The 24351-nt window shown below is 38.4% G+C and overlaps 2 protein-coding genes across 5 annotated transcripts; one reads left to right on the top strand and one right to left on the bottom strand.

Annotated features, from left to right (window-relative positions):
* Window positions 1-704: 704 nt before the first annotated feature.
* LOC111146818 (F-box protein 43) lies at window positions 705-13953 on the bottom strand. Its single transcript, XM_022502514.1, has 5 exons — window positions 13898-13953; window positions 8613-10068; window positions 5666-5768; window positions 1057-1260; window positions 705-953 (listed from the first exon to the last, which is right to left on the bottom strand). The coding sequence occupies exons 2-5, from the start codon at window positions 10052-10054 to the stop codon at window positions 705-707; spliced, it is 1998 nt and encodes a 665-aa protein (XP_022358222.1). The 5' UTR covers window positions 10055-10068; window positions 13898-13953.
* Window positions 13954-19541: 5588 nt separating this feature from the next.
* On the top strand, window positions 19542-22139 carry LOC111146668 (RNA polymerase II subunit K). 4 transcript variants are annotated; one of them, XR_002640549.1, is made up of 4 exons: window positions 19542-19623; window positions 20199-20268; window positions 21235-21327; window positions 22000-22139. XR_002640549.1 is itself a non-coding variant. In XM_022502314.1 (4 exons), the coding sequence occupies exons 2-4, from the start codon at window positions 20208-20210 to the stop codon at window positions 22020-22022; spliced, it is 177 nt and encodes a 58-aa protein (XP_022358022.1). In that variant the 5' UTR covers window positions 19542-19645; window positions 20199-20207; the 3' UTR covers window positions 22023-22139. The 4 variants fall into 4 exon arrangements, 3 of the variants coding, with proteins under 3 accessions (XP_022358022.1, XP_022358024.1, XP_022358023.1); XM_022502314.1 differs by having other exon boundaries at window positions 19542-19645; XM_022502316.1 differs by having other exon boundaries at window positions 19549-19569.
* Window positions 22140-24351: the final 2212 nt, after the last annotated feature.

Here is a 24351-nt window from a genome sequence, read left to right as displayed (position 1 = left end):
TCTCAAATAAATAAGTAAAATCTTAAAAAAAAGAAAACAAATGGAATCTGTGATTATAGTTCTGGAATTTTTAAAAGTATTTAAATGAAGCACATGACTTATGAGGATTTACTAACTGAGATTCTCATTCTGAATAACAACCTATGTCTAAGAAGTTACTTTTATGTCTTCTTAGTAATCACTAAGTAAATTTTATTTAATCTGCTCACATATGATATTCACTAAATTAAAAGATTGAAATTATAGAGTAAATTCAATAGAACATCTGAAAACATTTTATTTATATTTCATTTCAGTCAAATACTTATTTTCCAAATCTATAAGGCCATCTGTCTCAAGTTTAAAATTTGTAATATTACTTGGAAAACTGTTTTTAAAAAGTGATTGAAGAACATTTCAACACAGAGTGATGAAATGCACAATTTTCAAAGGTTACATGAAACAGTTAAATACATATATATATAACATTAAAAACTCTTTATTTAAAAACACTTACTAAAATGGGAAAATGTGACACAGTAAAATAAAATTTTTTCAAACTCATCACTTTAAAGAATACAGACATAGATTATGATATATACAAAAGAGGAAATAAATCACCATCTGTCATTAATGGGAAATGTTGCATGCTTTCAAAATAGCCATAATTTTAAGTCAGACAAAACGTTGTTTAGGGGGAATGCTTCTTTTATTTGAGAGTCTCTTTAAAGGCGTTTTAAATTCCGCTTACTCTGGGCACTTCCTGGAAGAGCATCTTTTCTAGTTCTTGGCTTTGCTGCTCCTCTACTACATTCTTCAGACCCATGGTAAGCACACAAACATAACACACAAAAGTCAAAACCACAGGCTGTGCGGCTACACAGTCCCCTTTTCTTATATGGCTGGTACTTAGCAGGGGATTGGCACCTGGGGCAAGGTTTTAAGGCTTCATCAATAAATAGTGTTTTGGCAACCTGCAGTGAGAGCATACACACTAAATCTTCCAATTTCATCCAGAGAATCACTTTATTTCAAACTCTAAATATTTATTTCTAATAACTTATGAGAAATACTCACCTTAACATATGCTTCCTGTTTACTACTTAAGGGGGTAACAGAAGAACTTGCTATAGGTGTCAAAACTTCTCCCCAAGGAGAAAATGTTGAAACTTCTCCTTTCTGAAAACCTGGTATCTTAGCCTGAGCTTGCACGGATCTTAAAGCTGATCGATTTAAAAGGTGGAGCCTAGTGGCGGCATCCTCGACATTTACTCTAGCTCCCTGCAGTAAAGGAGAAGAAGGGTCAGTACCGTAATATCAAAAGTTCCAGAACAGTTTTCTGATGCACGTGTATTTAAACACCGAAAGTGATTTCACACTAAATTCCACTAGAATTTTCTCCCTAAACTTTCCTTTTTAGACAAAAAAATCTCTTATCTAACATTTAAATGTCAAAGAAATATAGAGGAACAATGTTAAAACAATAAATGTTAGCTTTAAGCTTGCATTATTGGTTATTTTTCTGATTAAGGCATGGGTTGGCAAACTTTTCCAGAAAAGGGCCAAATAGTGTATATTTTACATTTTGCAGGCCAGATAGTCACAGCTACTCAACTGCGATTTTAGCAAAAGAAGCTGTAGTGCTATGTAAATGGCAAGGCTGTGTTCCAAAGCAACTTACTTTAAAAACAGAAATGATGGACAGGATTGGCCCACAGACTGGAGTTGGCCAAACCCCTCTTTTAAGTCAAGGTTTGTTTTTTTGTTTTTTGGTTTTTTGAACTTTTAATTTTTTTAAAGATTTATTTTGTTTTTTTTCGGTGTTCCAAGATTCACTGTTTAAGTCAAGGTTTAAGAAGAGGCAAATCTTTGTAAAGTTTGCTATGGGGTATCATGGAATTCTTTGAAGGTTTCTTACCTTAGCCACATGTCAGAAGAATAATGGGCCTGGTTAGACCATGAAATCTAATTAGTTTAGTTAGTTTTTATAATATGTGTAAGTACTGGAATCATTTTTATACTTACATTTTAATTAAAAAATCTTTGGTATTTTAAAAGGAGAAAAAAGGTATCTCTTCTCTGAACTGGATTTCCACATTACTTAAATATTCAGCCTAGAAATATTTTCAATAAGCCCTCTATTTTGTTCAGGTTGATAATGGAAAAATACAAGGTTTTGTTTTTGTTTTTTAACAAATTGGCATTCTTGAACATTTATCAAAATAAAATGTACTGAGAGTGAATTTCCTCATGTGTCTACCTAAAACTGTGCTTCCTCTCCCTTGATAGTTTCCCTTTGCCACAACTGGCTCCTAAAAGTAAGGAGAGAGAAAATAAGAGAAATTATAGAATGATAAATATAGGAAATAAGATTAGCTGGTCGTGAAAAATTCTGTGATTAACAGTTAAAACAACATAGGCATAAGTGTAATGGATGAATATTGGTTTTCTAAAACTAGAATGAATACAAATGAACTTTTTCAAGGACTCAATACATTTCTTTATAGGACATTTGTATAAATAACTTGCAGCCTAGGACACAAGAACACAACACAACAGCATACCAAAATTTTGATGGATTTCGATGTGGTTGGTAAACACAGTGATTGTGTATGAACCAACAAAATGAATAGAGATACATTGTTGAAACACATTTCAGCTACAGAATAAATATTCATTTATTTAACAAGTATTTATAGAACTCCTAAAGGTGCCAAGTGAATAAAACAGTCTAAACCCAGGCCTCCCAGAGTTTAAAACGTGTGCTTCCATCTCTGAGCAAAGGAGGCAAAGCAGTCAACCTAAGGCACATATTCGTGAGGGCCGAAATTTTTCAAAGATGGTCACATCATGTTACAGGAAGATATTTAAATGTGAGAGTGGAGTCCCTGTCTGGTTGTTCATTTCCATGGTTATAAGAAAATAGTGAGGAATATAGTAAATTAAGAAATTCGATGGAAAAGGCGTATCCCAATTCTAACACTCATTCTCACAGCTGCAAAGCAAATAGATGAAATTGAGATCCCATGACACGTAGCTGGTGTTTGCCTTCTAACTTTTATACGTAAGGAGGTTTCAGAGACATTATACAAGTATGAGGAAAACCATCAAACAAACTTGTCTCGTAATGTTTCTGTTTGGGTCAATGATATACATTAAGATAGTTCACGTGGAAAGCAACTGGTCCGTATCAGAATAGGGTGGCAAAGTGCACCAGGAAGGATGTCTCTAGGGAGAGGAAGGAACAGGAAGAATACCTGATTTGTCTGGACTTACACAGAGGAGATTTCCAGTGCTGGTGGATAATAGGAGATGAATCGGGGATCTGTACAGAGAAACACTAAGCAAAACAAAAGAAAGAAACTAGGCAATTATTAACTCTGGAAAAAAAAGTTACATAGAAAAAAGGTGTAATCATAGTGTACTGCATGTTTCAGCTGTCAAAAACTCATAATGTCAACACAGTCTTAATAATGTCAGCACCTAATTCTGATTCACTCCCAAATAGTGGTGTGGTTACATTAGTGAGAGGAGAAAAGAAGAAAGGAGTTCAGAGAGACGGGTCGGTGGGTGGGTAGGTAGTGGTAGAAGTGGTGAGAGGTTGGAGAACAAATTCTTAAAAAAAAAAAAAAAGCCAAGAAATAGCAGGAAAGGCATGCTATTTAGAAATGTAGAGGTAAATCTGAAAAGGAACAAACGAAGAACTGAAAGTGATTAACTTGGGGCAAGAATCAAGGGTAGGAAAAGACAGACAAGAGAATGTGTTTTGTTACAAGCCTTGTAGCCCAATTTGACTTTTTAAACCATGTACTTGTTTTACTTTGAAAAAAAATTAAAAAGCAAACCATAATAAGAGAAAAAAGTTCAAGTAAGGAAAAAGTATAGTCCTTTAAGAAATAAAGTTGGAACAAAGAAGTGGTGGCCAGGAGATGAAGACAGAATATTTTATCTAGAATTACCTTAAGTGTTGCCAAACACAACCACATTTCTTTCCTTGTAGGATGTACAATATACATGGAGCTAACAGTTTAATATTAACAGATGCTTGCTTAAAATTTTTTCGGGGGCACCTGGGTGGCTCAGTTTGTTAAGCATCTGCCTTTGGCTCACATCATGATCCCAGAATCCTGGGATCCAGCCCCACTCTGACTCTCTGCTCAGCAGGCAGTTGGCTTCTCCCTCTCCCTCTGCCTGCTTCTCCCCATTTGTGCCCGATCTCTCTCTCAAATAAAGAAATAAAATCTTTTAAAAAATTGTCTTTTTAAGGGGCTCCTGGGTGGCTCAGTTGGGTAAAAGTCTACCTTCAGCTTAGGTCATGATCCCAGGGTCCTAGGATCCAGCTCCTCGAGTCTGGCTCACTGCCCAGTGGGGAGCCTACTTCTCCCTCTCCCTCTGCTGCTCTCTCTCAAATTAATAAATAAAATCTTTTTAAAAAAACTAAATCTTTTTAAAAAAAATCTTTTTAAAAAAACTTTTTAAAGTAAGTCCTTAGCACATAGAGCAGCACTCTAAAAAGATCAGAAGTTAAGAAGGCGATTTATATTTTCTCGATTATAAGCTCCCAGGGCCAGAAGTTGCAACAGTTAAGTGGCCAGGAACTATAAGCTATAAGACAATGTCATAGATGAAAAAGGTTAAAACTTTTCTTCAAAGTAAAATGGAGTCAACATTTTAGTTAGGTGCAGTCCCTGATATTTCATCATAATGAGAAACCTACCAATCTGTATCTAGGTATTAATATTTGTTTAAACCATGTGTCAGCTCAATTATCATATTTTGTCAAATTAGAAATTTACTTATGCCATTAAATGCTTTTTACTAGAACAAGGATAAGAGAGTGAACTCTTGTGGTTTCTCTTAATACTGATGGCCAAGAAAGGTCTGAAAGTTGCATATACAGTACACACGGGTGCCAGAGTTATGAGATGTCTAGGAGATGCACAAAGTAGTGTCGCTCGGAAGAATTAATCAGCTTCTGCAGAACTTTTCCTATCAATTCAAAGCTGGTTCTCAAATCTTCAAGAAAATACAAGCTTATGATGCTTTACCAGGGCTTGTCTGCCACACTCACTCACTTCCAGGCCTTCCTCGATGCTACGGAAACGCTCCTCCCCATCTCCACTCAGTAAGCCACTCACTCCATCCTTCAGGTCTCAGCAGAGTTGTGCTTCTTCTGAAAAGCCTTCTCTTGATTCCCCAGTGTCAAATGCCCCTTTAAAATGTTCCGGTAGGAAAAACTCTGGGCTGCCCCTAACACACCTGTATTATAATCACTTGCTTATTTGTATCACCCATGGGGCCTGAGCTCCAAGAGAATGGGCACCATTTCAGAAAGGTTCACCATTGTAATCTGAGCAATTGGCACATAGTATCCACTCAAAAGACTAGATAGAAAATGCTATAAGGACATCTAATTATGAATAGGATCTGGCAGAGCCCTGGTATTCAAACCCTGCTAACAGCACACACACTTCAACAACAAACCCGAGGATGCTCTTGATGCTGGGCAGTCTACTTCACTTATGGACTGGAAGGAAATGGAGTTTGGGAGAGGTAAAACATCCATGAGTGAATGTTTGCTAAATGAAAAATGGTTAAAAGATAGCAGGAAAACCAAATTAGGTTGTCTGGCAATTTGTGATTATTATTTTTACAAATCCACTTGAGAAAATACTGTATACATTACCTCAGAATCTGCTTTCAGTTGTGAGATATAGAATTTCCTCCTCCGATTTGCTTTTTTATCTTGAACAATAATTTCACGCCAATTTCTGCTCACTTTCCAAACACTACAACAAAATCATTGGTCTTTATAGTGCACATATTCCACAAAATTAACATTTTTTGCATATGAAAATAAGAAAAACTTGTTTTAAAGATTTTGGACAGTAAAATATGACTTGACCTACATTGTTGTCCCATATTGTTTCACCATACGAAAGAATTCCCATTAAAATATTAAGTACATGCCAGCATTATATCAATACGTTATTATCTTACAAATGGTTAAAGGAAAAACATAGTTTCATATAAAGCCAATATGAGTCCACTGGGAGACTGATTAAGAGGATTTACATTCAAATGTGCAACTAAAATCAAAACTTTGGAACACAACGTGTAGAAAATGATTATCATCCATACAGAGCAAGGGGTGTTTATTCCTCCTACGAATGCACTTAACAAATTTATCATTTTGTTTAAACAAACATTAGAACTATCAATAATTCACTGGACATACTAAGTGCCAATCATTATGATGGGTAACACTACAAAGTTCCTGTTTTAGAAACCAAAGTTGATAAGAATGAAGCAGATAAAAAAGCAAACAAACAAAAAAACTCAATTTATATCCAGTGATTGCCCATTTATCAATAACTTTGGCTATACAAATTATGAAAGAAAATCTCTCAGCTGCTAATCTGGTCTTTTTTATTACTCTAACTTAAATCATAGGGAATAAGATCAGACAATTACAAAAATTTCGCTTGCTCTTAAGGAGGTAATACTGTCCTTCCGGTTACTGTGGCCACTTCAATTGCCTTGCCTCTCCCTAAGCCAGTACATGTGTCTTATATCAGATTGATGGGAAGGAAAAGGCAGGAAGTCACCTGTTAATGGGGCAGAAATGAGCTATGCAATTGGGTATTTGCCACAGTTATTCCAACTGACCATAATCTCTCACATTACCGAGAATCAATTCTGCTAACATTATACATGCATTCTGCAGTACAAATACTATGCATTTGGAGGGCTGTGGAAAAGAGGTAATTACAAAAATATGACCGAATATCAACTGTTCCCACAAGCAAGCACCCAAAAGTATCACCCAAGTTTTTAACTGGTCTCTATCCAAATACTACAGCATAGAAAAATAAACCTCCTATATTTCAGCCATCTCCTTGATTTCTTAAACAATTTATCTCATTCAAACATTTTTTAAAAGACATATACATACAGGTACACTATGTCCCACTTGGATTACACCAAGTACATTCTAGGTCAAGTTTATTTAGAAAGGCCTTAAATCTTAATATGAGTTTGTGAGACAGTATTAGATTGGAAAACAGAGGGCTCGGGGAACCTGGGTGGCTCAGTCAGTTAAGTGTCTGACTCTTGATTTCAGCTCAGGTCATGACCTCAGGGTTGTGGGATCAAGCCTGGCATTGGGCTCCACACCCAGCATGAAGCCTGCTTAAGATTCTCTCTCCTTCTGTCCCTACCCCTACCTCTCCCTCTCTTAAAAAAAAAAAAAAAAATCAGAGAGCTCAATTATAGACCTAGATATATTCCTATCTCCTTGAATGACTATTGGCAGGTCACTTAAATTCTCTGGAACACAGTTTCCTCATCTTCAAAATACGTGATAGACTAGATGTCTCAAAAGACTTCCAGCTATGAAATTCTACAATTCTCTACAACGGCCTATAAATAATTTGTGGAGGAAAGGTGAAGGAGGGCTTTAATAGAAGTAGTAGCCATAAAAACAGCAAGGATTCTATGACCCAAACTCTTGACATATCTCTATCAAAAATCAAATTCACAAATGCTCCTGCATACCCTTCCCCAACTGTTGCCTTGCAGAAGTCCTATTCTACAGACTTTCCTCCTTCCTAGCCATGGCATTCCCAAGGGTCTTGTCTTCTGATAGTCTTGCAACTCCCCAAAATTGCCAGTATGAACACAGTCTCACTTCAGTCTTTGTAACCCTAGTTCCTGTCCTCAGTCCTCCTAAATGTCTGTTTCTCTTTATGTAGCAGCATCCAATATACTAGAATTTCTGTTAACAGAAATTCTTCAGTTTCTAATTACTTGAAATTCCCAAAAGTAACCACCTTACACTGCCCTGTTAGTAATGAAAATGCACTAATCCATATTCCCTCGGTTTCTGGAACAACTAAGCCCTAAAATGAAAGCTAACCATCATTTTGGATTCTAGAATTTAGATTAAATAATTAAATGGTATCCTTTGTATGTTATCATTTCTTAGTCACCATAATACTTTACATTATTTCTGGCCAAGTGTCATAACTTTAATACAATTTGCAATCTGAAAACAAGATATGAACTAATAAATCATTAAATAACTTTTGCGGAATATAGCTTACCATCTTGAAAATTTAAAGTTCAACATTTAGAAACTCTCTTCCCAAATGATAGTGACATGAACTTTATCCAGAAGACTACATTGATGCTTCTAAAACAGGATTTCATTTTTTTTAGAGATTTATTTATTTTAAAGAGAGAGAAACAGAGGTTGGAGTGGAGGGGCGGGGTAGAAAACCCCCCAGAAGACTCCCCACTGTTATCCATGCCCAAGACAGAGCTCCACCCCACAACCTGACTCCAGCCAAAACCAGGAGTCAGACCCCCAACCAACTGAGCCACCCAGGCATCCCTAAAACAAGAATTTAAACAGAAGTAACCATATTAGTAAGCTCTATTAGGAAGCTCAGTAAACCACTATTAGGAAACTCACAAAACACTTTGATAAAGTGTAAGACAACCAAAGACATAAATAATAAAACAAAACAAATAAAAAACAGGACAACTACTCAACTCATAGAAAAGCTTTTCCAAAAAAAAAAAAGTGACAAGAAGGAAGTTTTACTTCAGAAAAAATTTTTATTTCTTACCTGCATAGGTTTTCTGCAGTCAAGGAACCTAAAACCATAGCAAGAATATGTTTTAAATTTCTATATTTTAATTCTGTTAAGATGTCCAGTTTTTCTATACCCATTTTCTTGCCAATCAGTCCTGCGAGGACACACTGTAGTACGGCTATTTGCCCCCCATCCTTCTCTTCTAACCATTCATGAGCACCAGTTTGCTGGAATCTTTTTCTTTTGTTTCTCATGAAAAGCTCGTGCACTAACTGCAAGGCTGGGGTCTTTGATAAATTCTTAAAGCTTAAAATCTCATTGTAACTGCTCAGCTGATTCTCCGAGGTGTCTGAAGCAGCCGCTGGTGTTGTTTCCAAGTCAGAGTCCCTCTCTGTCTCAGATTGTGAGCTTTGTTCCTGAAGCGTGGACAATCTTCTCAGCCTTCGAAGATGCCTTGACTTTTTTATGGTGTCCTCCACTTTGACCGTTCCTTTTTGTTTCCCAAGTTCTCGAAAAGAACCCTCCTGGTCAGAGAGGGAATCTTCTGATTTATCCAAACAAAGTGAGTTAAAACCACTGTCTTCAGGTGTTGAAATATTGCCCTTCACTTCAGCTGTAGGAGACAGCCTTTGACTTGCATTAAATTTAATGTTTGCTACAAGACTACTTACTGGAGTCACACATAAGTTCTCGTTTGTTCCATAAGATGTTCTACTAGCAGAAGAGCCCAGAAGTTTGGGATATATATTCTCATCATTAACAAATAGACTGCTATCACTAAGGTCATGTGTGATAGAGTCTTTAAAACTATTACCCTGAATCGGAGATATACATTCAACCTCAAATAGGCTACAGTCATCTTTGGAATCATCAACTGTGGAAGTCTTCTGTTGAGAAAAATTAAGTCTCAATTTTTGACTGCTGGAAGTTGCTTCTTCTGTTTTCAAAGAACTAGTAACTAAAGGACTAAAACTGGTTTGTCTTGGAAAACTTGAAGCACTGCCTGGAATATTTTTTTCTAAGTTGAGAACTTGGTTTATACTACTTTCTAGAGAACTACTTTGTGATTCAAAGTCCCCCTTTAGGAGAGAGAAAGATATGTCCAACCTTCTACGCAGTAAACGTTTTTTTCCACTGACTTTAGGGGTTTCACAAAGTTCTGGAGTTTTATCATTCTCCTTCCTAGAAAAGAAAAATCTCTTTTTTTGAGTTGGAGATTCTAAAGTATGAGTTAAGCCCAGATTTGAAATTTCAGGATGTTCATGGATTAATGTTGGGCCTTTTTCTTTCTCTCCAAAAAATTCTTTATCTGTATTATCAAAGTTGCAAGGTTGTAACAGCTCATTGTAGCCACTATCTTGAAATGAAGATGTGGAGCAAAAGTCTCTGAAGCTGGAGTGTTCAAAATTGACAGCAGGACGGTCTACCTCCTTTCCCGCTCCATGGCAAGCTTGACTTGAACGTCTCTCTGACATCTTCAAATCTGTTTCTACAAAGGGAAAACAAATTTTATTCTTTCTTTGAAATGAGTAGCCTAGCAGCTTATACCAAAATATATTACTTGTTAGGAATATGAATAATAATAGAAAATGTTATGGCAATAAGAAAAGTTACTTTAAAAAATAAATCTAGGGGGCGCCTGGGTGGCTCAGTTGTTAGGTGTCTGCCTGCAGCTCAGGTCATGATCCCAGGGTCCTGGGATGGAGCCCCACGTGGGGGGGGTCCCTTCTCAGCGGGGAGTTTGCTTCTCCCTCTGCCTGCTCCCCCTGCTTGTGCTCTCTTTCTCTGTCAAGTAAGTACATAATATCTTTTAAAAAATAAATAAAAAATAAATCTACTCTACTATATACTCATTTGTATATTACTTTACCCAACTTTTAGCATCATAAAAACCAAAATATGGGGGTTATACATATTCACAGATAATTCGATTAAGCATAGTCTAAGTGCTACGCACAAATATTTTCTTTAACTACACTTGAGGGAAAAATCTGGCAGCATCATTTTTAGATTTTATTACCTTGTGATTTTAACAGTACATAATAATAGTTTTAATATTCTAGCTTATTCATACTGGCCTATATCTAGTCAGTTGGATATTTCCCTTCAAAGTTCTGGTATTTAAGCTGTTTAAAAAACTTTATGCCAGGGGCGCTGGGGGGCTCAGTGGGTTGGGCCTCTGCCTTTGGCTCGGGTCCTGGTCTCAGGGCCCTGGGATGGAGCTCCGCATCGGGCTCTCTGCTAGGCGGGGAGCCTGCTTCCCCCCCTCTCTCTGCCTGCCTCTGTCCCTGCTTGTGATCTCTATAAATAAATAAAATCTTTAAAAAAAACCCATATGCCAATTTTTGAACATGTTTTTGGAAATGTGTCAAATGAGTGCTGCCACTAGATTTGACTGCAACTTGACCAAGCAATGCCAGGATAATGTTATTCATACTTGTAACATAGGCCTGTCACAGAAATCCAATCCCCATGACCATTCTCAAGGTCTGAGCTCCCAGACGCATAACTTTGCAAGGACTCCTTGGCTGATTGATAAATTACTAATACATTCTTCTTGAGCTAACCAAAATGAACCAGTGCCTCAGAGATACAGGGCCATTACAAACCTAGCATGTTATTCTTGTCTCATTTTCTAAATATTTTGAGACATCAGGTCCAGCTGCAGGCTTGAATTCACAGATAACAGACAACTCTTTGTGGGAAACTCACCCTTAATAATATTCTTGAAATTACAAGTACAGAATTCAAGTAAATTACTTTGTAATCACTTAATGAGTTACTCAGTAATTATATGTGTAAGGAACGACACTAGGAAATACTCCTCAACCTTTTCTTTTTTTTTAAATTTACTTTTTCTCTTTGATTTTTTTTCTCCTCAGCGTTTTGTTCTTTTCAGCAGTCAACTCCAGTAATTTATTTTTTAAATTTTTTATTAATTATTTTTATTAACATATAATGTATTATTTGCCCCAGGGATACAGGTCTGTTCCTCAATCTTTTCTTAACAGTATTATCACATTCCTTCTTTTTCAAAACTCAAATCTTAAAGGGTGTGAAAGGAAGAAAATTTTCATAGTTTCTGGTATTTCTCCAGATTATTCAAAGAACACTAAGAAAACTGTCATTCTTTCAAAGTTTTCTCCAGACCAAATGCATGAGTTTTCTCTATTAAAAGATCCTGGGAAAGTATATTTTAGTTGTCTATAATGGGGAAAGTAATATATTTATGTCTAGGTTAATTAAGTGCCTAAGCGAATGAGTTTATATTTATGAATGAGTAATATATTTATGCATAGTAATTAAGTGCTTAAGTGAATGAGTTCTTAAAAACAACAACAACAACAACAAATGCTATTTCAACCACAAAACAAGATTTTTTATGGTAAAATGATCATGGGATGATTACTACTGGGAAAAATATCTAAGCGTTTTTCAACCTTTTAAACTTATATTCAATTCTGGTAAATCTCATACATGTTATTTTCTGATCTAGATCACCAGAGATCATAAGAATGACTGCTATCTTCTGTACATGCTTACCAGCCAAGATAATCAAACTTTGCTTTCTATAACTTGTATTATGTTTCAAGACAATTTTGTTTTCCAAATATTAAGTTAATGACATATAATGAGCTTTCACATTGCACCTCCACCCATGAATATTTCCTCTTCTTTGAGAATCAGTCTACAAAGCAAGTTAAAATTAGGTCAAGAAATCCTTCTTAAATTTTAGAGCAATTGTAACTATTCTACCTTACCACTAGGTGTCTCACCATGCTAGAATTTGGGAAACAAGCAAATTGTTAGAAACAGAATGGAAAGGCAGATATCCTCTCCCCTTACCACCCATAAGCCATTTGATATAAACATACACATGTAAAGAAAAAAATAATTTTTTTCTGTTCATCTATTCATCTGAAATTACCTCCAATGTGCTTTCTCTTCTGTCATCAAGACCATCTTTTTATTATCCCAAGATGTTGGTCTCAAACAAAACTTGGTTCTTCAAAACTTAATTTTTAAATCATCTTAAAAGACTCATGCAAAATTTTGAAATGGCCATTGACTTACTTAATTTTACTGATTCAACAGCTCACTAATTAATCAAATGGGCCTCCTTTGTACTCATATTTTATTTTATTTTATTTTATTTTTTAAGATTTTATTTATTTATTTGACAGAGAGAGATCACAAGTAGACAGAGAAGCAGGCAGAGAGAGAGAGGGAAGCAGGCTCCCTGCTGAGCAGAGAGCCGGATGCGGGACTCGATCCCAGGACCCTGAGATCATGACCTGAGCCGAAGGCAGCGGCTTAACCCACTGAGCCACCCAGGCGCCCTGTACTCATATTTTAAACACCAGGCTCCTGAGTGTTGAGAACACAAGTCTATTTGTTCTAAAAAAAGAAAAAATTGGCAAGAATATGGAGAAACAGGAACCTTCATGCACTGCTGCTGGGAATGCAAATCGGTGCAGTAACTGTGGAAAACTGTGTGGAGTTTCCTTAGAAATTAAAAATAGAACTATCATATGATCCAGCAATTCCACTTCTGGCTCTTTATCTAAAGAAAATGACAACACTAATTTCAAAAGATATATGTACCTCTATGTTCATTGCAACATTATTTACAAGAGCCAAGATATGGGAGAGACCTAACTGTCCACTGATAGATGAACTGATAAAAATGCAGTACATATATGCAATGAAATATTACTCGGCCATAAAAAAGAATGAAATCTTGCCCTTTGTGACATGACTGGACTCATAAGGTCTTACGCTAAGTGAAATAAGTCAGACAAAAACAAATACCATATGATTTCACTTATTATGGAATCTAAGAAACAAAACAGACAAACAAACAAAAAAGAAACAGACTCATAGATACAGAGAACAAATCCAAAGTTGCCAGAGGGGATGGGAGTAATGGGTGGTCAAAATAAGTGAAGGGAATTAGAGGTACAAACTTCCAGTTATAAAATAAATAAGCCTTGGGAATGTATACACCATAAGGAATACAATGAATAATATTGTAGTAACTTAGATAATAACTAGATCATACTAGATTACTTATATATATTATATAATAATGATATGTATCATACTAGATAATAACTAGATAATAACTAGACCTATCAAGGTGATCATTTCATAATGTATAAAAATATAGAATTGCTATGCTGTACACCTGAAACTAATGTAATATTGTATGTCAACTATAATTCAATTGAAGACCACTTGTTAAGTTAGAGAATGTAATACTTACTATTTAACTATATTAAAACCAAATTTTCATTTGTTAAAGTGGAAAATCTTACCATCAGTAAGTCTTGAGTTCTTAGATGTCAGTTAGGTGAGTTTCCAAACAAGAAAATCTTTCACTTTGCCTTTAAAACTCATGCCAAAGTATTACCAATTAGAAACTCTAGTTTGGACAATTGGAACGTGCAGCAACGTGATGACCGCTAAGATTTGAAAGGTACGTAAAGTACATACTGCACGGATTATTCCTAACACATGAAAAGGCCTAAATGATTCTGAGTTCCTTTCAGCTTTCCAGATAATGGTAATTTCAATATCCCTGTTCTCTCCAGCTAGTCTGGGAACTGAGGAACCTTCCCAAAATCGGGTTTTCTGAAAATGCAGTGTAAGCCGCCGCGCTGTCATTTACTCCCCCAAGGTGCTATCAGCGGGTGGGGGGTTAACGGTCTCACCAGGGCGTTCTTTGGCCCCGTTCGTCCCTCCTGGACCTTCCCAAGGCCCAGCTAGCGGGGGAACGGGGGTCTCCTCGGCTCCGCCTCCAGGACCCAGAACGCCACCGAAAGGCGGAGGGTGGGTGGGCGTCCCCTGGAGCGGAGCGAGCGGGTAAGAGATCGGCTTCCGGGCACCTCTCTAGTCCCAGCGCCTGGAAAGCAAAGTGGGGCCGGACCCGGGACCTCCCGGAAGCCCGCACACACTTGGGCCCCCCCACTCCCGCCCACCTGGAGACCGAGACGCACCCGCACCGACCGGGCCGCGGGGCCAGGCGGGAGGGGAGACAGGCAGCCGCCGCTGGGAGAGCCGGGCAGAAGCCGCCGCCTCGCCCCCAGGGATGCCCGGCTATGGCAACCCCCACGCCACGTTCGCGTGGGGCCGCCGCGTTTCCCTCCTTCGGTTTGAACTGCCCGCCTTGAGTAACCGCTACGCGCCGCCCCGCCCCGCGCCGCCCCTTCCTCCGCCTCCGCGGCGCCCCCGCCGGCCGCCCCGCGACCCGCAGGCAGCGGCCAGGTTCCCGCTTCCCCAGAGGAGGTCTCATCCTCCCTTTTCCCACCCTTCCACCCCCACCCAAAGCTCAGCCGGCCTTTCTAACTTCATGGGCTCCGCCTCTCCCCATTCTCACCTCGGGGAGCATTATATAGAAAGGCCACTAATCCTATAGTGGGTCCTGCATTAAAAATAATGCAGGCGAGTATTCACTTGAAAATGTTCGCTGAGATATAAAAGGCAGGTTACAAACCGAACGACGCCTTTTAGCAGTAGAGCTATACACAGGATGAGGTCTGAAGGGTATGACTAACTTGGTTACAGCATCTCTACACGGGGTTATGCTTGATTATGCTAGATGGGATATTTTATATTCTTCACCGGACACCTACCCTATGCAAGGCTCCATCCTTCTACTCTCGGCAGCTTCCTCCTAGTCTCCTTTTTCTGGCTTCTTTTTCTCTGCCTTTTCCCTAAACGAGACGGCCTACCTCAGCATTTGTTAGTTAGTTTGTTTGTTTGTTTGTTTAACTTTACCATTATGTGCTTACATAATTCTTATGCAGAACCTCTCCCATCACTTTTAAGCCAATAATAGCAGCTACTACCACTGTCCTCCAACTGGATATTTCTTTCTCTGTCTGGATGCCCTTTAGTCATCCCAAATGAAATATATCCAAAATCAAACTCACTAACACTAAGGTCTTCAAGTCACTAGGCGAGGTACTGGGAATACAAAGATGAGCACAGCACAGTTATGGCCTTAAGGGGCTCACAAGCACTGTAATAGAGGGACGTAGTAGCACCAAGGAAAGAGGATCAACTAACCCTAAGGAAGGAGAAGGGATGGGGCTAACTTTATAAAGACCATGATTTGAGGTGGATTTTGAGATGAATGACAATTTAAAAGTCAGATAACAGGTGATTTCAATCTCAAAATGTGCAAGAGCAGGAAACTTGGAATAGCTGGGCAAACTCTAAATAGTTTGTTATACCTAGAAACTCAGATTTATTTGAAGAAAGGGGCAAAAAAATTTTTTTTTGAGAAGGGGAAGAAGCCAAGTCATGGAGAATTTCAGATGCATTTAAGAGTCTGTTGCTCGGCCTTTTGGCTAAGATCAAGTGAAGAGTCTGTTGATCCTCTAAGCATTGCAGAGCATTTCAATTTTAGAAAGATCACTCTGGTGGCAGAAGGGAGAGCGGAAGGAAAAGAGGTGAGGGTGGTTGCAAGGAGACCACTTAGGGAGCTATTGCATGACTCTGGAAGCCAGTGGGGTTGGAGAAGAACCTGGACTCAACATATTCTGTTAGCAGAATCAAGTGCATGGGGGCAGGGATTGAGGAAGCACAGTGGACAGATTTGGAAGAAAACAAGATTAATTTAGTATGAGGTTGTTATGTTTCAGGTACCTGTAGGACTTAAGGTAAGGAACTGGTGAATTATACATGCTTCAAGATAGCACCTCTCTAGAAGGTGCTATGTCTAGAAGACACCCACATGTACCAAGATAGAGTGAGTAGTGCCCTCTCTAGCTCTTCAAACAAATCTCTATTACAGCCATTTTGCCCTTGCTCCATGACAGCATTTGCAATCGTCGTTCTCTGCTGAATTTTCTTTGTGTAGTTTAACACCTAAAAATCTCATATTACTGGGTTGCCTGGGTGGGTCAGTCAGTTAAGCGTCTGCCTTTAGCTCAGGTCATGATTCCAGGGTCCTAGGATCAAGTCCTAGGGCTCTTTGCTCAGCAGGGACCCTGCTTCTCCCTCTGCCTGCCGCTCCCCCTGCTTGTCCACTCTCTCTCTCTCTCTCTCTGACAAATAAACTACTCAGAAAAAAATTAAAAAAATAAAAATGTCATATTACTTACTTATCTTGTTTAATGTCTGATCCTCACTCCCACTATAATGTAAACAGGGCAGGGAATTTTGCCTATGGCTTAAAAAAAATCCACAAAATCCCAAACACCAATTAAACATTGCAGTTTCTCTTTCTCTAGTTAATTTATTTTTCCTTATTTTAGCATAACTAAAGAGCAGAAAAGTTAACATAACTCCCTTCTATCCTAAGGATAATTTTTACTCTCCTCCCCACTGCCCCCAACCAAAAGGGCAAAAAGGAATCTAGTTACCTATTGCTTGTCCTGGCTTTACTCATATACTCCAAATACAAATAACTAAGCCATATTTTCCTATTCTTTGCCCACCATAGTCTTTGGCCTTTTTTGCTTCCTTTCTGGATTGGAAGTCATACCATTACTGACCTTAGAATTTTTTTTTAAAGATTTTATTTAATTATTTGTCAGAGAGAGAGGGAGAGAGAGCAAGCACAGGCAGACAGAATGGCAGGCAGAGGCAGAGGGAGAAGCAGGCTCCCTGATGAGCAAGGAGCCTGATGGGGGACTCGATCCCAGGACGCTGGGATCATGACTGAGCCGAAGGCAGCTGCTCAACCAACTGAGCCACCCAGGCGTCCCCTGACCTTAGAATTCTAAACCCCATCTGTTTTCCACAAGATCTAATTCTTCTTTTGGGGACCATCCAGCAAAACATAATGAAAGACTTTTCCAATCACGATAACTTAAGCTATGCTGATATACTTTAAAAGAAATAGGATCAAGGAATATGAAAAACAGATTCAGGGAGGAAAATAGCAACTTGCATCTCCATAACCATATTTTAAGGAATTAAAAGCACTAGTATCCAAGATAACAAGACAACTGCCTTCATTTGGAGAGAGCAATGCAGTGATATCTGCACATGGTAAGTGCTCAAGAAAAGTTAGCTGTTACCAGTGTTAATAATTTCCATTGACCATGCTCCATAGTGATCCTAAGACTACTGGATCCTGCTGATAGGAAAGAGGGTGTTGGATTGGGAACTAGCATTAACATGGACTTTTGTTGAAATTCTGGATCTCCTTGATACCACTTCTAATTACCCTACCCTTCCACAGGGTCCCAGGATCCATTTCTATCCTACATTTGCTGATCCAGTCTAATCTCCATAGACTGTGTTATGTGCCAGAATCATTTTGATACCTCAGCTGGAGAGTCAGAATCCCATAAAGTGTGCAATGATTTAAGTTATACTTTCTGGATCACTCCATCATCTTTCTCTTTTTTTAATTTTATTTTTATTTATTTATTTGACAGAGCAGCAGCAGCAGCAGCAGAGGAAGAAGCAGGCTCCGAGGCTGAGCAGGGAGACGAATGCAGGGCTCAATCCCAGGCCCCTGGGATCATGACCTAAGATGAAGGCACACACTTACCTGACTGACCACCCAGATGCCCCTCCATCATCTTTCTCTTTTAACAACAGTTTTATTTAGTAATTTTTGTAGGAAAGCCTGTGTCGACTGTTCTATTGCATTACCCTCTTCTCTTTGGTTGAGAGCTAACTGTCAAAATACTTGGGCTGTATGTTGGCCGGTCTGTGAAGGAAATAGCAGGAAAATCCATTATGTTTCCCTGGAAATTAAAAAATTGGCAGCTAGGAAGACCAAGAAGATGAAGTTAAATCTCCCAACGTGGTCTGTAGAGGTGCAATCAATTTGAACTCCTTCTGGGAGTGAAAGGTGAAGCTGAAAGTTCTCAGGTTGCTGGAGGGAAGACTAGAAAGCAGTATATTCTGCTTAATAAGAAATCAAAGACATGTTGGGGAGAAAGTCTGTTTCTCTGCTTAACTATAATTACTATAAACAAATATTTTCTAAATTTTAATTACTTTATTTTCTTCTTCCTTCTTCTGTTATCAGTGAAAACCTGTGAAAGAAGCAAACGAATGTAAACATTGTTAATCCAACTTCTATTAATCTCACTGATTTTGATCTTTCAAAAAACACACCTCCACTGCGCAGACCGTTTTGTTTCATCTAGGGAGGAATACATGCGATGTAAAGGTCAATCAATGGATAGTGACTGCTACCAATATCCCTCAGTTTTAAGTGGAATTAATTTATGTAGCTGCCTTCATACCGCCTTTGCTTTTTTTTTTTTTTTTTTTTTTTTTTAACTTATTTGAGAGAGAGACAGCAGGAGCGAGAGGGACAGAGAAAGAGAGGGAAAGAATCTCAAACAGACGCCATGCTGAGTGCAGGGCCTGATGCTGGGATCCGTCCCAGGACCCTGAGATCACGACCTGAGCCGAAACCAAGAGATGGAAGCTCTACCAACTGGGCCACCCAGGCACCCCTAGCCTTTCCTTTAAAACAAGTAAAAGGAGAAGGTCAGAGGGACGACAGGAGCCTACGAAAGTTTCAAAAAGCAAAAATGAAATCATGTGGATAGGGGGCGCCTGCTCCACTGGCCCAGCACAGGTACCAAGGAAAAACAATCTGAAAAGCGCTTTTTTTAAGTGAAAATCAATGATGGAGTCGCTCCTTCCGTGTTCCTCCGAGTAACGGTCAGCCTAGGATTCCAGGGGCAGCTGTCATTTCGCTTTTTCTTCTAACCCTCAGCCCTCCTGGAAAGTTTACTTTCTGCTGACTAGTCAGAAAAGCAGACTCCCTCCTATTTGAGGAACTACTGAAATGTTCTGCTATCCTGAAAAGCGAAATAAGCTGGGGCGAAACACGGACGCCCTCCCTACAGAGCCTAACACACAAAACTGTCAGCTTTACCGCTTCTGTACAATCCGGGTTCCCCTGCCACGCCCGGGGCGGAAGGGGCGGGGACTAGAGGCGTCATAGGCCAGCGCCGGAAGTTGGGTGAGACACTACGAGGAGCCATAATCTGCCGGGAGATTTAGAGTACGGAGTTTCTTTGGGCTGCGTGGTTAGGGACTTGGTGGGTTGTATTTAGACGTGAGTATTTGAACCCAAACAGGTAAGACCCTCAAGGTTAAAAGGGTCCGGTTTGGAACTAGAATTGGGAGAAGCTGGGGATTGAGTAGATGATGTTAATCCTTTGCCCTGTTTGGCTTTTGAGGGTTATTCTCCCCTTATTTTCGATTCGCACGTTCCCGTGTTGAAGGATATAATTTATTGCCTTCCGCTGAATTTTGGAAAAGTAGAACTTGGGGTTAAATGGAAACCGAGCTTTGCCGTCAAATCCCAGTCCCCCTACCTCTTAATAGCTGAATAGCTCTGCGCAAGTTGACTTCTACAAGGCTGGGTTTCTTCATCTGTAAAGTAAGAGTAATAGCTCCTATGATTGTTGTAAAGATTATAGTGAAATAGTATGTGTAAAGTTACTGTGTCCAGTTTGGGGGTAGGTGCGCAGTACGTTGTGTTTTTCGTCCATTAGCTCTACCCATAGGGTTTGAAAAAGTACAGGTTAGGAATTGGGACTTTTTTCGGTTTCCCTGAGAAAAATGAGGCCTGGTTGGATTTGTGAGGAGCCCTTTTGAGATACTCAGTATTTGAGCCTGTGATTTCAGGGGTTATCAATGGACACGCAGAAGGACGTTCAACCCCCAAAACAGCAGCCAATGATATATATCTGCGGAGGTAAGAATAGAACTTACATAAAGTACGAGTGTTTTACTTCAGAGTTTTGAAGTAATTACATTTAACTTTGTCTTAAATGAGTCTCTCATCTTTAAATTTATAAAGCAGAATACTATCAACTGTTTAAAAAAAAAAAAGAGTTCTCTCATTAAGAATTCATTTTCGGGCACCTGGGTGGCTCAGTGGGTTAAGCCTCTGCCTTCAGCCCAGGTCATGATCTCCAGGTCCTGGGATCGAGCCCCACATCCGGCTCTCTGCTCAGCAGGGAGCCTGCTTCGCTTCTCTCTCTGCCTGCCTCTCTGCCTACTTGTGATCTTTCTCTCTCTGTGTCAAATGAATAAATAAAATCTTAAAAAAAAAAAAAAAAGAATTCATTTTCTGTCCAAGAAAAAGTGCACTGTCCATAACTCTTTTTTCTTTCCTCCTTAGTATATTGTTGTTAAATAATAAAAGTTCAACTGAGTACATTTTAAAGGTGGAATAGGCTTATTTAATGGATTCATGAATCGGGCAGCATCCTGTCTAGCAAATAGATAGGAGCTCCAAAGGGCTACAGAAAAAGAAAGGTTTTTAAAGGTAGAGAGGAGTGGAAAAAAGGAAATTATTAGCAAAGAATCCATTGTTTTAGGTAAGATGGCCTTTCTAAGAGGAGGAACAGAAAAGCAGTAAATTCCCTAATGCTGACAAAGAAATTCCCATGGTGACTGGTCAGAGGTTACATTTCTGCATGGTTGAAACTGCAGTTAGGTTAAGTGTTAAGCCTTGGTTTACTGGGTTTACTGACTTGGCATCTTAACCTAAGTGAGGCTGTTTGGGGCCTGTCGTTTTCTTTTCAGCATGGTCATAGCACCTTACTCTTAAGATTGAGTACATTTTAGTGCTTTGGGTGAAAAATATAGTTAAGATAATTTGCTTTTTTATCCTATTTGCCCTTTAGACACTGAATAAATATGCTTTCTTTTTTAGAATGTCACACAGAAAATGAAATAAAATCCAGGGATCCAATCAGATGCAGAGAATGTGGATACAGAATAATGTACAAGAAAAGGACTAAAAGATGTATCCTTTTAACTTGCTAAATATGAAGTAGGTGGACGTGAAGAATAATGCTTGGGTTGTTAGTCAAACACTAATTTCTGGTGTTAAAAAATGGTAATAACAGACTACCAAAAAAAGGGCTCAATTAGGATTTTCATAATCATTTAATTTTTATGTTCATAATAAAAATTCAGTGTAGAGGCGTATATTAAATATCTGAATATTAGTTGATTTTAGTTTTACAGGATCCGAATTTTACTTATACTCCTTGATTTTGAGTTTATGGACAAACTAAATTATACAAAGAGAAATAAATACAAATACTGTGTATGAATGCTACTTAATGGATAAAGTAAGGATTACAAATTAGCCACAACACTGGAAGTACATTATTATGTGGTAATTAATAGTACAATTAAAATATTTTTTAAAGTGCTAAGTTACCTTGATAACATTGCTTTAGTGTTTTTTTTGGTGCATTAGTCTTTTGTGTCATGGAAAGGGGACTAATAAAAATTGAAGTCTTTTTTTTTTTTTTCCATTTCCAAATATCATAGTAAATACTGAGTTCCAACCTATTATATGCTGTAGATTAAATAACTAGCTGATTGCAAAGAGAAAGTGACTTGGAAGTGTTAAATCCTTCATATAATTTTTAAATATTTTTTTTGTCCTTAACTCATTTTAATACAGTGGTGGTTTTTGATGCTCGATGAAACATGGAATTTGGAGGATTATCTTCATCTGTACTTGGATTTGCTATTAATGTTACATAGTTTTTGATTAGTGTATATATCTTTATGAATACAAATAGCATTGCATTTTAAAAACCATCTTGTATGTAGATATTTATTTGATAGTTTCTATAAAGAAGTTTTTTGTTCAGTTACGTGATTTATGGCCACCTGGATGGCTCAGTCTGGCTTCTGCTCAGGTCATGATCCCAGGGTCCTGGGACAGAGCCCCACATCAGACTCCCTGCTCAGCGGGAAGCCTGCTTCTCCCATTCCCATTATCCCTGCTTGTATTCCCTCTCTCACTATCCCTCTCTTTCTCTGTGTTAAATAAATAAGTCTTTTTAAAAAAATTACGTGATTTATAACTTTTATTGTATGTGTGATCTGACATAGAGTGAAAGTTTAAAGTGCTTCCCTAAACCACACTTCTAATTAAGGCCTAGAATCTTTGGGGAGCCTTGTTAAAAATGTTTTCTAGGAAACTACTGTTTTACATCACCAACTTTGTAAACTCTCCGTTATCATTTTGTATTGAGTATACCAATGTACTTAGCATGCATGCATTATTTTGAGTTAAATTTTTCATTTTTACTTGATGTAGGCCTTCTGTATTTGTATATAAGGCTTGACTGTATTTTAAGTCTTGGGTGAGGGAGAAGAAACTTTAATGGTTGCATCTGTAAGGAAAAATCAACTCGCAGTAAAGTGGATGAAGCAGATTATTAAGGCGGGTGTAGTTTCTGAGGTGTAATCAGGAAGGTAAAAAATTCTGCCTTCAGGGTACATAAAAAAATATGTATAGGGACTGGTTTACACTGGCCTATGGATAAATGTTTAAAGTTTTGCCCTGATCTTAGGGATATGGATACTCAGATACTCCCATCTGTTCCAGGATTCCATCATTATGGGATGTCACCTAACATTCATTTTGAAGATAGGTATATTCCACCTTCACTATTAGCTGTGTGTGTCTCTGACATTCAAAAAATTAACTGTGCCATTTTAAAAAAGCACCTGTATTTCTATTACCATCCTTGAATACTAAGTTCTATAAATGTTTTAAGTGCTATACAAAGTACTACCATGCTCAAATTTTTCAGAGTGCTTCCTAGGTCCAGGTTTTCCTTTAGCCATACCTTTCATACTTTTGTAATTCTGCTCTGTTTCTTCTTGACCTTGTCTTTTTCAGACAAAAGAGTCCCAATAAATATGACAGTTCCCTAAACAAACCCTAACACTTGGGATGACATTATTGTTCTTAGCTGTTTTGATTTTATCATAGGTCTTTTATGTATCATTAGTTTAATTGAATATTATTATTTGGTTAACTAGACAGTGGTTTGGTGGAAAAAGTATTATCACTGGAACTCAAGACCAGTATTTCAACCAGTCACTTCTTTGTGTCCCTTTCATCTATAAAAATGGAAGTGATTTTACCTCTTGCCTACCTGGACAATTTTAGTGGGGAAAAAAGGTAAAATAGATATAAAATTGCTTTAAAAGATTTGGGGGTGCCTGGGTGGCATAGTCGGTTGAGCATCCAACTCTTAGTTGCAGTTCAGGTCATGATCTCAGGGTTGTGGGATCAAGCCCAGTGTCAGGCTCTGCACTGAGCGCAGAGGCTCTCTCCCTCTGTCCCTCCCCTCCTTTCTCTCTTTCAAAAACAAATAACAGCAGATCTTAAAAAAAAAGACTTTCAAATAGTGTTGTTTAAGTAAAAATATCAGTAAATCTGAGCTTAAAGTTAACATGTAACTTGTCCCCTGCTTAAAATGTTTACCAATGACTATGGACATGCATGTCCATGAGGAAAGCATGGAAATTGAATCAAATCCAGCCCTGCTTCTCAGTGACTAGCCAGTTCACTTAATGTAAGCTTCATGGTCAAAGTGGAGGAATTTATGATAGTCAATATGGTGCTTTGAGGCTCTGAAGTTACCTTCAGAGATTAAAGTTGTGAAAAATGTAAAAACAGTAGCTGATATCAGAAATGGCCAGTCTTGGGGCTCCTTGTTGGCATCATCAGTTAAGCGTTGGACTCTTGATTTTGGCTCAGGTCATGAACCCAGGGTTGTGAGGTGAGAGTTCTCTCTCCCCTCCCTCTGCACACCTCACCCCACCCCACTCTGTGTTTGTCTCTCTCCAAAAAACCCCACAAAAGACAAAAAAAAAAAAAAAAAAACCAGTCTCAGGAGTGTCTGCCTGGCTCAGTCAGTAGAGCGTGCAACTCTTGATCCTCAACGGTTGTGAATTCAAGTTCCATGTTGGGCGTAGATATTACTTAGAAATCTTCAAAAAAAAAAAAAAG

This window comes from Enhydra lutris, unplaced genomic scaffold (assembly GCF_002288905.1).
Source record: "Enhydra lutris kenyoni isolate GAN:26980312 unplaced genomic scaffold, ASM228890v2 scaffoldscaffold14, whole genome shotgun sequence".
Lineage (NCBI taxonomy): Eukaryota > Metazoa > Chordata > Mammalia > Carnivora > Mustelidae > Enhydra > Enhydra lutris.
This window is presented reverse-complemented; position numbering and strand designations above follow the sequence as displayed.